At 41.7% G+C, this 13,203-nt stretch overlaps 1 protein-coding gene across 1 annotated transcript in view; it reads right to left on the bottom strand.

Annotated features, from left to right (window-relative positions):
• The window catches only part of myo3b (myosin IIIB), a 65,228-nt gene that overhangs the window by 18,478 nt on the left and 33,547 nt on the right, over positions 1-13,203 (bottom strand). Inside the window, exons 24-31 of the mRNA XM_074695344.1 lie at positions 9,939-10,018; positions 9,163-9,183; positions 7,980-8,057; positions 6,534-6,739; positions 3,522-3,633; positions 3,240-3,402; positions 2,751-2,831; positions 1,257-1,353 (exon numbers count right to left, since the gene is read on the bottom strand). Of these exons, the coding sequence (XP_074551445.1) occupies positions 1,257-1,353; positions 2,751-2,831; positions 3,240-3,402; positions 3,522-3,633; positions 6,534-6,739; positions 7,980-8,057; positions 9,163-9,183; positions 9,939-10,018 (838 nt within the window). The remainder of the gene's footprint in view (positions 1-1,256; positions 1,354-2,750; positions 2,832-3,239; positions 3,403-3,521; positions 3,634-6,533; positions 6,740-7,979; positions 8,058-9,162; positions 9,184-9,938; positions 10,019-13,203) is intronic.

The following is a 13,203-nucleotide window of genomic DNA, read 5'->3' on the forward strand; positions in this document are numbered from 1 at the left end:
AAAACACACCAATACTTTACCCCTTCTGTCACTGAAAGCAAATATTAACAGAGGTATTTGGCTGCTTTTTATGGTAAAACAGCTCTGCAGAGAAAGACATTATTCTTCGAGATCACACACTTCAGAATCATAAAAAATAAAAGTAAAAAGAGACAACATCTGCAAACACAAAGCTGCATGCCAGTTGCAGGGATGTATCTGAGTCAAGAAAAACAAAATCTCATCCAGCTCGGATTTTGTGATGCAACTGGAGGCTCTTGCTGTTTGGATGCAAACACAGTATTCATGCGTGGCAGAGAGGAGTGATATCAAAAGGGAAAAGAACAGCATGTAGGTGAGAACATAGATCTTACAGGAGGAAAATGGGCCAGATCATGTCAAAATAAATCTATATGGAGAGATTCCAGCACTGATTAAACAGAATTGTTAAGTGGAGGTTTGAAGTTTTTCTCACCAAGGAATATGATTGTAAACACGCAGAGAAAAATCCCAGATGAGGCTCTGCTCGGTTCGAGTATACAACAAGCATAACATTTTCTGATGTGTAAATCCAGCATTTTGGAGTTGGAGTCTGGAGAGAAATGCACGGCTTTGACCAAAAGTCACCAAGGATTTTTGATGTCTTGTACATGTGAAATCTACTCAACATGTTTGTCATTATCACGATTTCATGGTGCCCTTCTCTTGACCTGCAGCACACAAACAAACCGTTCAGTCACACTTTGTCAGAGAGACTTTTTTGTGTGTAATCTGAATCCAACATTAGAAAATCTGTGTATGTTATGGAGCAGAGAGAAGCTAAAAATGGAGCTGCCATGAGCTCCATGTGTGCTGCTGTTCAGTCGGTGGCTGCTCTCCTGCTTTGCACATACTTTCTTAATGACCAGCCTGCCCATATGCTGAATAAACACAAAGTCTTCAGCACGTACATCTGGAGACCAGCGCAGCACCCTGCCCCGTTTGTGGTCAGACAAGTGTGGTATCTTGGTGGAAAGATATTTATTACATTTATAAAACTAAAAGAGGAGGTGCTTTGGGAGGAGCGTTCTCTCCTGCTTGAAACAACAGAACATAACAGGGCGAGACAAAAAGGTCCGGCAGGGCTCAGAATGAGTGATGAGTGAAGTTGTTGCTGGTGTTCTCATTTTTTAGGTCATATCTGGGGCAGTTTGTTAGAGTTTTATGAGAATTTAAACTACAGAAGAATGTTTTTTAAAGTGAAAAAACTCTGAAGGACATTAGACGTCAAAGCTCACCCTGTATGTTCCTCCTTGGTGGTCTTCCCCCCCGCCCCGGGGTGATATCTGTGCCTCTGGGGTCTACGGGTCTGGCGCACTCGATGGCCTCTGTAGACTGCACAGGACAAGAATATCAGACATGGAGGGAGATAAAAAATGTAGAGGTCAGAGTAGCAGTGTTGATGCAACTGATGTACAACAAATAGGTTTTCTTAATTACACTTCATTTGATTTAAGACAAGTGAAAATTTGTTAAGAATTCACACGAAAAAAGAGAAAAATAGAGGAAACGCTATGCGATTATTGAGACACAGTGGGCTCAGATGGATGTAAACTCAGCCCCTGACTCGCCCCGTCTACCGGCTTTGTGTTTTTCTTGTAAAATTATATGTGCAGAAAAAGAAAGCTCAAGTACATTGTTGGGCCATGGTTCTATTTTGCATGGTCTAATCTGATCGATGGTGAGCGTGTCCCCCAGGCCCTGCTGAGATCTGAGAAGCCACCAGGCTCATACATTTGAAAGGCATCTGTTTATTTTCAGAATGCAAATGCAGCCCACCTCAAAGGCTATAAGCTGCAGAGAACACACAATGTGAATGTGCTGGAGTGCTCTGCCGGGGGGCTGAGGCCCCACTTATGTCAGGTTCAGACCCCCCCCTCCCCTCTCTTCCCCACCTCCTTTCCTGAACCCCGCCGGCCACACACAAACACACTTCTCTAAAAAGAAAGACAGCGGCCACAGAGAGGCTTTCCTCACACCACAACCATGTTTACCCATTCTGCAGCGTTATTTACAAGGGTTTAATGGAGGACATTTACACAAGGTGTGCAGGCGACTGAGATGCTCCATGTGCCAGATGAGGGCAGCCCTTAGGAGAGCCGGGGGAAACAATGCCAAATCTCCTCCTCCTGCCCTCCTCTCTCCTGCCCCTTTTGGCACCCTCCCCTGTCCTCCAGTGAGAGGCTCCAAGGAGGAGGAGGGAGAGGAGGTGGGGGGGCCCGGGAAGGTTAATGTGCCCACTTTGATCTTCGTCAAGGCACACTGAGTAAGAATTAATTTACATTTCAGATGAAAAGGTTGACAGTATAAAAAGGCATCTTGTTTCTGGTATGTGAGAGCTGTGTAATAGGCCAGGAATTTGAGAGAGGAAGTCGTGAGGAAACAGAAGGGATAAGCCCCTCTCTTGCCTTTACTGGGAAAGAGATGAAAGGAAAAAAAGGATCTCAGTATGCACTGTTCTTCTGAAACATGGGGACCAAATGCTGCCCAAACTTTCAAAAGCTTTTCTTTATGCATTATTAATTAATTATTACTGTTTCGTGGGCCACTCATTGAGATCAAAAAGGTGTTTCACAAAGATGTAAGGTTTTCCAGGCCTTTATCCCTTCCCCTTTTGAAAATGTTTGAAAAAGTGGCGCATATTTCCACCGGACACGGGGCGACATGAGAAATTCCAGAGGTCGGCTCTTGAAAATATAACTTCAGAGGGAAAAATGTTAACATTTCTTTACCTGACTGAATGCGAATAGCCGCCTCTTCCCGCTCCTTTTTTACTTGCTTGAGGGTCTGCCGGGCAACATGGCCCCTCCAGGCTGCAGAGAGAGAAAGAGACAGTGTGTGTGTGTGTGCATGAGTGTGTGTGTGTGTCTAAGATTGCTGACCTGCCTCTATGAAACAAAATAGACTGCACATACTACACAAGATCCCACTTCAAAACACTGCTAAACCAGGTGGCAGAGGGATGGATCCCTTTGAACTCTCTGTGGTTTTATTGTCTGCTCTGAAGCATTGCTCTTAACCCGAGTAGGTCAAGCTGTGGTTATCAAACTCATCTCTTTTATGGAGACTCGCTGGCGCACAATAGACCAGAGGTTGTTAAGGAGACAGTAGTTTGATTCACATCAAGTTTGCACCTGTTGGATCATTACCTGATAAAGAAAAAGTAATTTGACATTAACTTCCTTTGTAAAGACTTAGGTTTCCAGTTGTTACCAGCGTACCTGACTGAATAACGATGGCTCCTTGGTTTCTCTTTTCCTTCTCCTTCCGGTACCTTCGGGCACCCAGCCAGCCTTTGGTGTAAGCCTGCATCACCACCACCCGAGCGATCACCTCCCTCAGCAGCAGGTTCAGGTGCTCCACGTGGTAGTACCTGAGAAAAACCTGATGCCGTGTCCAGGCCCGGTTAGTAAGCCCCCTATCTCTGTGTTCTTACACAAACTTCAACGCAAACCACAGATTTGTTTGTAATGTTTCATTTCATGGTGTCATATTCATGTTACCTTTGTTGTGCCCAGCACCCAGCCTTCCAGTTTGGCTCGCTTCAGTATGGTTACAGCATTCTCTTTGCTGGTCTCTGGCATCTTGTGGGCCCGAAATGCAAGGTAGTAATATCTGTGGTAAAATGATACGATGTTCCAGAGTCAAGCCAGTTCTTTGTGACGGCTTACTTTGCAGCTGCAAGGAAACTAAATTTGGTTCTCCCAAATAAATTTTCCCATCAATCCCATCTTTGTGTCTGTGGCATGGTTTGAATATTTTTTCACATATTACATCAAGGGATGGGTACCTTCATGTATGAAACGGTACGGTACCTATGCCTGGTACCTGGCAATCAGTATCAGTACTCAATGATACCAATTTTTGGTGCATTTTTTTGTGTTTATGAGGTAATAATATTAATTTGTCTAATAGTAAAATCTCTTTTGTAACATGTTTATCCTTCAATATATAACCTTGCAATTAGGGATGCACAATATTATCGGCACAATATCGGTATCGGCTGATAAAAGCTTAAAAACACATTTATCGGTATCGGCAGATATGAAAATTTCTGCTGATAAGCACAGCCGATAAGGTGCTATTCAGTTAGGATTATTATTATTTTCCATCTGAAAAATAAGCTCCTTAAATAAAATGTAGCACTTCATTTATTTGCACTGCAGAGCTCTGTGTCTGTCACCAGGTTGTTACAGTAGCTCTAAAATAACCAAATGCAACTTGGTTATGTTTAAACATGCATTGTACATTTAAAGTTCATGTGTTCTAAAGAAATTATTTTTCTGTATTTCAATACTGAATGTGTTGAGTTTGAAAAAATAATACATTTCTTATTTATGGTAAAATCAAATGTTTTTTGTCTTGTTTTATGTGTGTTTCTTAAACAAATAAGACCGTCACAATAAGAGTAACATATAAATGCCAGTACAGGATAGACTTAGCTTTCTTTACAGTGAAAAAAACAAACAAACTTGTGATTATCGGTATCGGTATCGGCCAAAAGGGGTTTCGATATATCGGCATATCGGATATCGGCAAAAATCCAATATCGTGCATCCCTACTTGCAATGCTGTGTTCATGTCCAGTATGGAAAATCGCCTCCTCTTCCACTCCCTCTCAGTCACAAGGTTGAGGTTAGGTACCTAAACATGGTACTGTTTGATGTTGTGTGAATCGGTACCCGGTATTACAGACAGAATTCAGTCAGTACCTTTAAAAGTTCTGAAATCTTCAAACTTATTTTTATAGTCTTGTTTGATTGAATGATTGAGGATTGCACGTTTGCTATTTTGAAGATTTTAGATTTTATTTCTCTATAAAGCATGTTTAATATCCTCAGAATATGAATCTGCCCTGTGTTACCTTGACTTTGAGTCAAATGTCTTGAAATAATCTCTGTTGTGACTTGTTGATTAAAGAAGCTGGTTAATTGACTTATTTATCTTCAGTGTTCAGGAGAGACTACAAACTTTTCCTACCCCGTTCCTGGAGGCATCACCGCAGCTGGAAGGTGGCTCAGTCAGAGCAGAAAAATGAGCCTGACTGAGACATGAGTCTTCAACAGAGGCTCTTTGTTGGAGCTCTTTTGAATGAATCACCGTCTCTTATTTCAATGGCCACAGAAAATGCCCATCAGCCCCGGCCTATCAGTGTTCATCAGCTCTGCACTGCATGTTTATCGCTCACATTGTCTGGATCCGTCCACTGATCCTCTTGTTGTAGTTTACAAAATACCAGCATAGGACCAAAGTGGCTCTAAATGTTTGCTCAGGGACATCAAGGCTCCAAAACGACTGGTTCATCTCTTGTGTTCTGGAGTTGGTCAAAAAAGAAGAACAACAACGAGAAGAAAAACTTCTTTGAACTCGCCTCCCCGCCTCGGTCTACAGCCTTTCATTCTAATTCCTGTTGATACCTGTTATTTCTTTGATGGTAAATACAAAGCACTGCTTGGCAACATCAGACGAGCCTTTGATATGAGAGCACAAATTTAAATCAGTTTTCACTAAAGCTGCAGTTTAGCCGTCCAGGTCTGTCTGTATGACTTCTGCCTGGCTTAGGTAGGATGATATGGATTCAAAAGCAGGTTTAAATGTAGTCTTAGCGCTGATACACCCTCTCATTCACACACTTTGTGCACAGGTGTTGTAGAGTAAACAGTAAAATCATGGGTCTGGTTTATAAAGCTCTCGCAGTAATACAACTCTAAAAATAAGGACGTTGAAAATGAAAAAAAAATGGCCATTCAAAGTTTTAGGTCACTAATTTTCAAAGCTTCCCTGAAGCAGTGAGACTAACCAGCCTTCTCTCAAGCTTTCCTTCCTACAGGCCACAAGCCAAATTTAATTAAATTTCATATCATATTAAAGTCTCCACATTTGAGGTGGCTGGGATATTTTTCAAAAGGAGAACTGATCTAACAGAAGTTTTCCGACGGACTCCACAGAACAGAGCTGAGGACGTGGGGGTCAACACTTGATGAATTTGTGCTTCAACATTTGAACAAGAGAGCTTAACACTTATTAACGTTCATCTTATCCTGTCCCACATTTTAGAAAAAACAACCCTCTTCACTTAAAGTCCTCCTAATGATGAAATCCTGTTTTTAATGTTGCTTTAATCTGGTTCCGATGGGACATGTAGAGACCACATTTGAGCTTTTTTTCAGGTCACTGAGTTTAATAACAAACTCTTTATGAAAAGCAAAAAGAAATCCATTAAAATGCATCACCCCTGCTAATTACAGATCCTCCCTGTTTGAATTGTATCCATATTTTCCAGACTGGAGTATTCACCCAGCTAAAAGAGATGTAGGATTTAGTCTTGCACTATCACTAATGACTGCCAATTAGTCCGCCCTGTGCTCTGCTCAACTTGTACCCCTTTCTAATTAAAGAACCCATGTTTCTGTGTGATGCTCAGCTCGACTCACTTGTTCTGTGTTAGCTCTGGGGTGTGTGTGAGTGAGTGAGCTGCAGTGGGTAGACGCTGCGTGTCTGGACGCCGCTCTTACCTGTTGACAAACTCTTCAAACAGGATGCGGTGGGAGTAGCCTTGACGGCGGATGTTCACCGTCTCCAGGATCCCCGTGTAGCGCAGCTGCACCAGCACCCTCTCCTTGCAGAAGCGGAGCGCCTGCCTGTCATCGTTGGGTTTGATGCAGCGCACAAAGTGAGGCTTGCCCACCACCATCTTGGACAGGAGGTCCATCAGAGAGAACTGCGCACACAACAAGAAGACAACGATTATCAGTTATAATTTAAAAACACCTTTAAGAGAAACATAGGCAAGTGTTTTTGTTTTATTTCAAGTAAAATCTGTCTTGTTATACTTGATATGAACCACGTTTAACTGGTCAATCCAGAAAAATGTCTTGCTCAAGTTATTTAAAGACACAAATGAGGTCCCAATTGCTTGTAACAAATAAAAAAAAACTGCCAATGAACCAAGAAAAATTAGCTCAAAAATTGGCTTTAACTGAAATATTGTCTTAATTAGGGATGAACCCATATGAAAATTTTGGCCGATACTGATATACGATTTTAATATTGTTGTTGTTGCCGATAACTGATATTTACGGATATTAAAAAAAAAAAAAAAAAACGACAAAAAAAAAATCTGGGATGATTTCTCAAGGCAGTTAAGAGAGAAAGAGCGGTGCAATCTTGAGAAAAGACGACCATGGAGAGGATCAAAGGATGGAGCACCTGGGATGAACGTCATCAAAAAAGTTTGTTTTGTCTGTTTTGGATCAAAAACAAGAAGAGAGACACAAAAAAGAGGGTCCACTCTTCTTCGGTAGTTTTGGTGTTTACATAGTCATAGAAAATTATACTATTTGGGTCAAGATGCTCTGAATTGACCAATACCGATATGTTAAAAAATGACCAACATCGGCTGATACTGATTTTGATACGGATATATTGTGCATCCCTTTTCTTAATACAAGTAACTTTCTCTTGTTCCATTGGCAGATTTTTTTTTAACTTGTTACAGCAGTTCAGACTAGGGCTGCACGATTATAGCAATGTCAGCACATGCAATTACGTAATCGCAAAAGAGGTTATTGCAATCGCAATTGCAATCGCAATCGCAATGTCAGCACATGCAATTCAGATTTTTCTCCATGATAACCAAGCAAGTCTGTAGACTCATCATGACACAACTTTTTTTATGAAATCGCAAGCACAATCGCAATCGCAATATTGTCCACCTAATCGCAAATTGCACCTTTCCCCCAAATCATGCAGCACTAATTCAGACCTCATTTTTGTATTTCATTAACCTGAAATAAGACATTTGTCTGGACTGGTCAGGTGAATGTGGCTCGAATCAAGTCTAAAAATGCATTTTCTGTTGAAAATAATACAAAAACACTCGATAAGATTTCAGTTTTTTCCAGTGGATCCAAATACTGAACAGACACGTTTTCATCATGTTCAAACATTTCATCACCTACGCGGAAATAGGAAGCCACAGTCTGTCTCCTCATGCTGGTGGTTTCTCCTGGGTGACGCATCATCTCCATGGTGTCCACCTGAACACAAACAAACTCAATGAGCACAATGCATTCATACACAGGCTTAATTCAGGCCAGGTGAGTCACTGAGAAGGCAGCAGATTGCAGTGAGAATGGGTTTATGCGCAACCTGCCGTCCTCTGTAGGCTCTGTGCAGATAAAGGTGTTATTACAGCAGGTCTCCTTCCTCTAAATGGGCCGGTTGGGGATACACAGCTGTACTAACTGTGCCGTCTGTAAAACACAGCCCCATAAACACTTAAAGCTAACAATCTAGAGAATAATTCTGCACTGCTGAGGGGCATGAGAGAATTGCAGAGCTTTCTGAGTAATGAGACTAGCCGTCACCAAGCAGACAGTCATCCTGACGACGACGGATTAACGAGGACACAATATGAGCTTTCTAATGGCCCCCGCAGTTCATGGCTTCATCAAAGTTAATGATGCAATGGATATTTTATAGGAAGTCTATGAAGAAAAGTGCATACCTTAAAATTTTATTCTATCCTCGAGGAGGATAGAAAGGTACGTCAAATGTTCTCTGAGTTACATGAAGAGAGGAATCAAACGCTCTGACACTTTGCTAGTTTGAATTCAGATCACAGGAAGTACCAACAGCCAACTATTCTAACAACCATGGCACAAGTTAAAGTGGTCACTCTTCTAACTTTTCACAAGAGTCAGTTTCTGTCAACTTTCCCTCAACTCTGATTGAGAACATGACGGTATGCATATTACATCAATCACACCGAGCTGTTTGTGGAACGACCTTTCTCGCTTGAGACTAACAGAGACGACAAGGTTTAAAGAAGTAGATCAGATGTGCTACGTTTTTCTAAAATCTAAATAAAAAGAATTTGTTGACATGAAAGATTTTGTGATTGTGTGAAAAAATAGTTCAAAAGGAGTCATTTACATTTTCCAAAGCCAGACTGTGATTGATGTTTGAAAGAGCTGCTCAGGATCCAGAGTGAGAGGAAAAACAGTTTGAGTTTGGATGATAATTCAGAGCTGATCAGTGGATTTCATGATTATCATTCACAATTTGAACTTTGGAATGAGGGACTAGCTTGTCATTCAGGAATAAAATTTAGATTCGGAAACTATTCTTAAGAAGTCTTACCTTCAACAGGTATTTGGGCGACTTTGGGGACAGCGAATGAAGGTGAATGACGTGGGAATAAAGACAGAGAGAAGTGGACAGTCACAACAGTCACCTTTAAAGGTTTGTTTCCAACTTAAATCATAATGTGATTTGTTTGATTGTTTCACCAGTCAAACAAAATGATAAAACTGTTGAAGAAATTCAGTTTTATATCTTACAGACATTATGATTTGACCAAACTCTTCCCTTTAAATGGAGTAAAGCAGAGACAGTGAAAGGAAACAGCTGGAGTGACAGTTTGTAGGGAAAGAAAGTCAGCTATAAGGAGACATTCTGGATCAAACATTTCAAATACAAATAAGTTTAAAAACCTTCAGAATGTATGATGTATAATGATTGCCAACATTTTTAAGAACGTCTTAAAAATGCATTATTATCTTGCTCCTCTGAGAATTATTGTACAGCTGAAACGATCACAGCTTCTAGTTTGAGTCTGTGAAAGCCGTTGTTTTTTTGTGAGGACCTACAAACATTTTTATAATACAAGCATGCCCATTAACAGCACAACAGTTTGCGAGTCCTAAAAACTTTTATGCCGTGGAAACCAAATGCCAGATGGCGATGCTGCATCACCACAAGCAAGACAGCAAACATAACAGTGGTAGTCAATTAATGTGGCTATGCTTCGCAGCACAAGTTTTTACTGGGTTTCTTATGGTGCTATGCCCGTGAGCTACTCATAAAAAAACATTATGTTTGTTCTCAGGTGATTTGTCGAGGAACACAATCCTCACCTTGGTCCGTCCTGAGCTGAGCTGAGGAGGCAGAGATCTTGAAGCTGCGGTGACCCGGGCTCTGGACGTCGCCAGGTTTCCTGTTCAGAGACACAGGCATTAAATCGTCATGAGCAGAGATGTTTGTGGACCGCTTTTCTTACCTGAAACTCAACTCAAATCTATTTCAATAAAACCTTTCACATAAACATGATTCCTAAAAGGCTTCAAACAGGAATAAGAAGTTGAAAAACAAAAAAAAGGAACAGATGTTAAAATTTTAAAGGTCCTAAAATAGAAAAAACAACAATAACAAACCAGCAATTAAAAATAAAAAGGTAAGGAGATAAATGAGAACTGCAGTCACAGTTGTTGTGAAATGGTTCCGATACAAAGTGCTGAAAGCTGCAGTTCTTCAAGTGTCCACTTGAGGCTGGCTCCAAAAGCCCCTGAAGTCACAGACACTCTTATGACATGGACACACTGGCAAACCGTGCTGTGCTTAAGCTCACTTCAGCCCTAAAGCACGTTTCGAATGGCCAGTGTGACCGCAACTGTGCTGTGTTTGAGCACTATTCACTTCTCTGCTTTGGCACGCTTCGGAGAGAGGGCTTCGGCACGGTTTGCTTCATGCACGAGCACAGGCATGCGGACGGCGCGTGTGATCCGTGACGTACAATCACCGCGAGCACATCTCTCGACAGTCATTTTAAACAAAGCGGGGTGTTCGAGGGCTGTGTCGGGCGAAAACGACTCACCATAAGTCCAAAAGTGGCTAAAGTTGTAGCAGTGCTCTCTGTGTCTCATTGTGCTGACTCTGATGAGATCGCGCTTCATGTAAACAGACGCTTCACGATGACGTAGGCGGGCCACGCGCGTGTCTGATACCCGCTAAAGTCTGGTTCATAGGGGAACAGCGCTGCAAGGGGGTGACCGCGCCCTAATAAGCCCATATCTACAGCAAAGATAAAATATTTACAGACTGTTTAAGAAAACAATTTTGGTGGGGTTATCTCATTTGTCTACATGCATACACTGTTTGAGAGATTTTTTTATTTAACGCATTTATTTTGAGATTTTCTTAGAGTGGCGAGTTCTGCATAATCAAGGATGGCAGACTTTGGGAGCACCGTAGCTGTTAGTGAGGAGGCTAAAGGCCCACCTTAACTTCACCTCTTTACCTTGAGTTAGCTTGACTGAAATTAGGTTGAGTTATCGTTTACAACATTTTTAGTGCTTTAGATGTGCTTCGGAAATGTGCTTCAGAGGCAGGAAACCCTCAAAAAACATGTTTTTCCTCAAACTGAATTATGTTTACAGCCTGACAACTGTATGGCGGTAATAGTGGGCTAGGTACGCTTAACAAGGCGTATTGCTAATTTTGCTGACAGGTAGGCGTGTTGTAGCCGTTTGCCAGGCAGCAAGACTGTGGCCTTTTAGTCCTCCTCTTTGTTGCTTAGTTAAAGTCAGCATTGCTGAGATGGTGACTACTGTTTCTGACATGGAAAAAAAATTGGCTTCAGAAGCCTCTTTAGAAACCAGTGGGTGAAGTAACAACCCCATAACCATATTTAATCTACAACATGTCTAAAAGCAGCTGACTTTTAGGAGAAAGTTGAGTAATATCAACAGTTGGAGATGGATTAAAAAATGTCTTTTTTCCACTTTCCCACATACAATGTGTGCAGAAAACAAGGGAATAGATGCTCCGCTACGTTACCAGTCTTCATACTGCAGCACAGCATTACACAGTTAAGAAGCAGCCTGAATCAGAGCTGGATCTCACGGACTCAGGAGTACAGCTGTGTGCACAGCAGTCCAACAGCCCCACACACAGCGGAAAGGATATGAACATAGCATATGCAAGACAGTCTGAGCATTTCAAAGTTTCTGCACAAGATGTCCAAATGTTTTCTCTGGCTATATCTTCAGAGGCTAAACTGTGATTAATAGCAGTGAAAGAAGCCTTTGAAGCAGGATTGGTGACATCAAAGTCCTAATCCATGGGTGGCAGGATTTTTATAATGAGTGGGAAGTATCTTAACACATTTCAAAGGGTTTACTCCATGAATAAACAATAGCTGCACAGATGTGCCACACACACCTTTAGAAAAATACGTCTGCAGACACAGGAGGCAGCGTTACCCAAGCAGCCGTGTATGGCAAGGAGGAAAACCTTTGTAAGTTTTTAAGATAAAGCCGAAGTGACAGGGCAACAATTGTTCTAGATTTTCTCCCGCACGCGGAAGAACTTTGAAAATGCAAATATAAAGTCGGCTTCTGCTGCAAAATATCAGAACTCATGTCAGGTTTTAAGGACAAAGTCTGACAAGGAGCCAAAAACTTAAACACTGGATCAGTGACTGAGTTTTTTCAAGGACTCAAGTATGCATTAGAAGCATCAGTCAGACACTGAGGGAGAGATCAAAATCAATTTATAATGGATTAATTAGGAGCCAGACCTCTTCTAACTTTAGACGAAGAATGCTTCGCTAGTGCCAGAGGTTTTACAGTGAGCCAAAGCAATGTGGTGTCTCATGGGCAAACACACACACTCACACACACACACATGCTGTAGTCAAAACAAGCCAAAACATATGATGTGAGAGCGCTTCAGAAGAACTCAAACAGTCTTTTAAGCTGGTGAGGATGCAGCATTTGACAGTTATCTGCTAACTTTTATTTATTTATCTACTCATTTAGACATTTAGCTTTCTGTAAATACACAAAATTCAGATATTTTGTCACTTTTTAACATGCACTTTTATACTTGTTTGAAATGTGCATCGAAGAATATCCACATGCTCTGACTCAGGAGCTACAAACTGGGGAAAAAAGCGACTTGGAAATATGATAACATTGAACTATGAGCAGTTAATTGCTCTTTATGAACACATGTTTGTGAGCAGGCTATGTGTTGAGGAACACAGGGACAGATTTTACAACCTCCAACGCCCCTTTGGCACGATGTAAACAAAACCGAAAACGAGCACACACAAAAAGAGTATGATCTTTGAGAACAGGAGCTGTTAAACTGTGTCGGGTATATTAGCAGCACACAGGCAGGGAGGGCCCTGCTCCAATTAGCCCAGAGTAAAGCTGGATGGATTAATTGGAGTGGGTCTTGTGCAAATGAAGTGCGCTCTCTCCTCTCCCCATTAGCGCTGCTGGGCCAGATCATCTGAGCACATTTGTCATGATGAATTAGCGGCTGCGAGTGGAACGGGCTCGTGGAGTGTCACTGTGCTTTCACGCCTCTCACTTCCATGACACCATCAAGGGGGAG

The sequence above is a fragment of the Halichoeres trimaculatus genome, unplaced genomic scaffold, assembly GCF_033239565.1.
Source record: "Halichoeres trimaculatus isolate MK-OKI-2021-1 unplaced genomic scaffold, fHalTri1.1 fHalTri1_scaffold_19, whole genome shotgun sequence".
Lineage (NCBI taxonomy): Eukaryota > Metazoa > Chordata > Actinopteri > Labriformes > Labridae > Halichoeres > Halichoeres trimaculatus.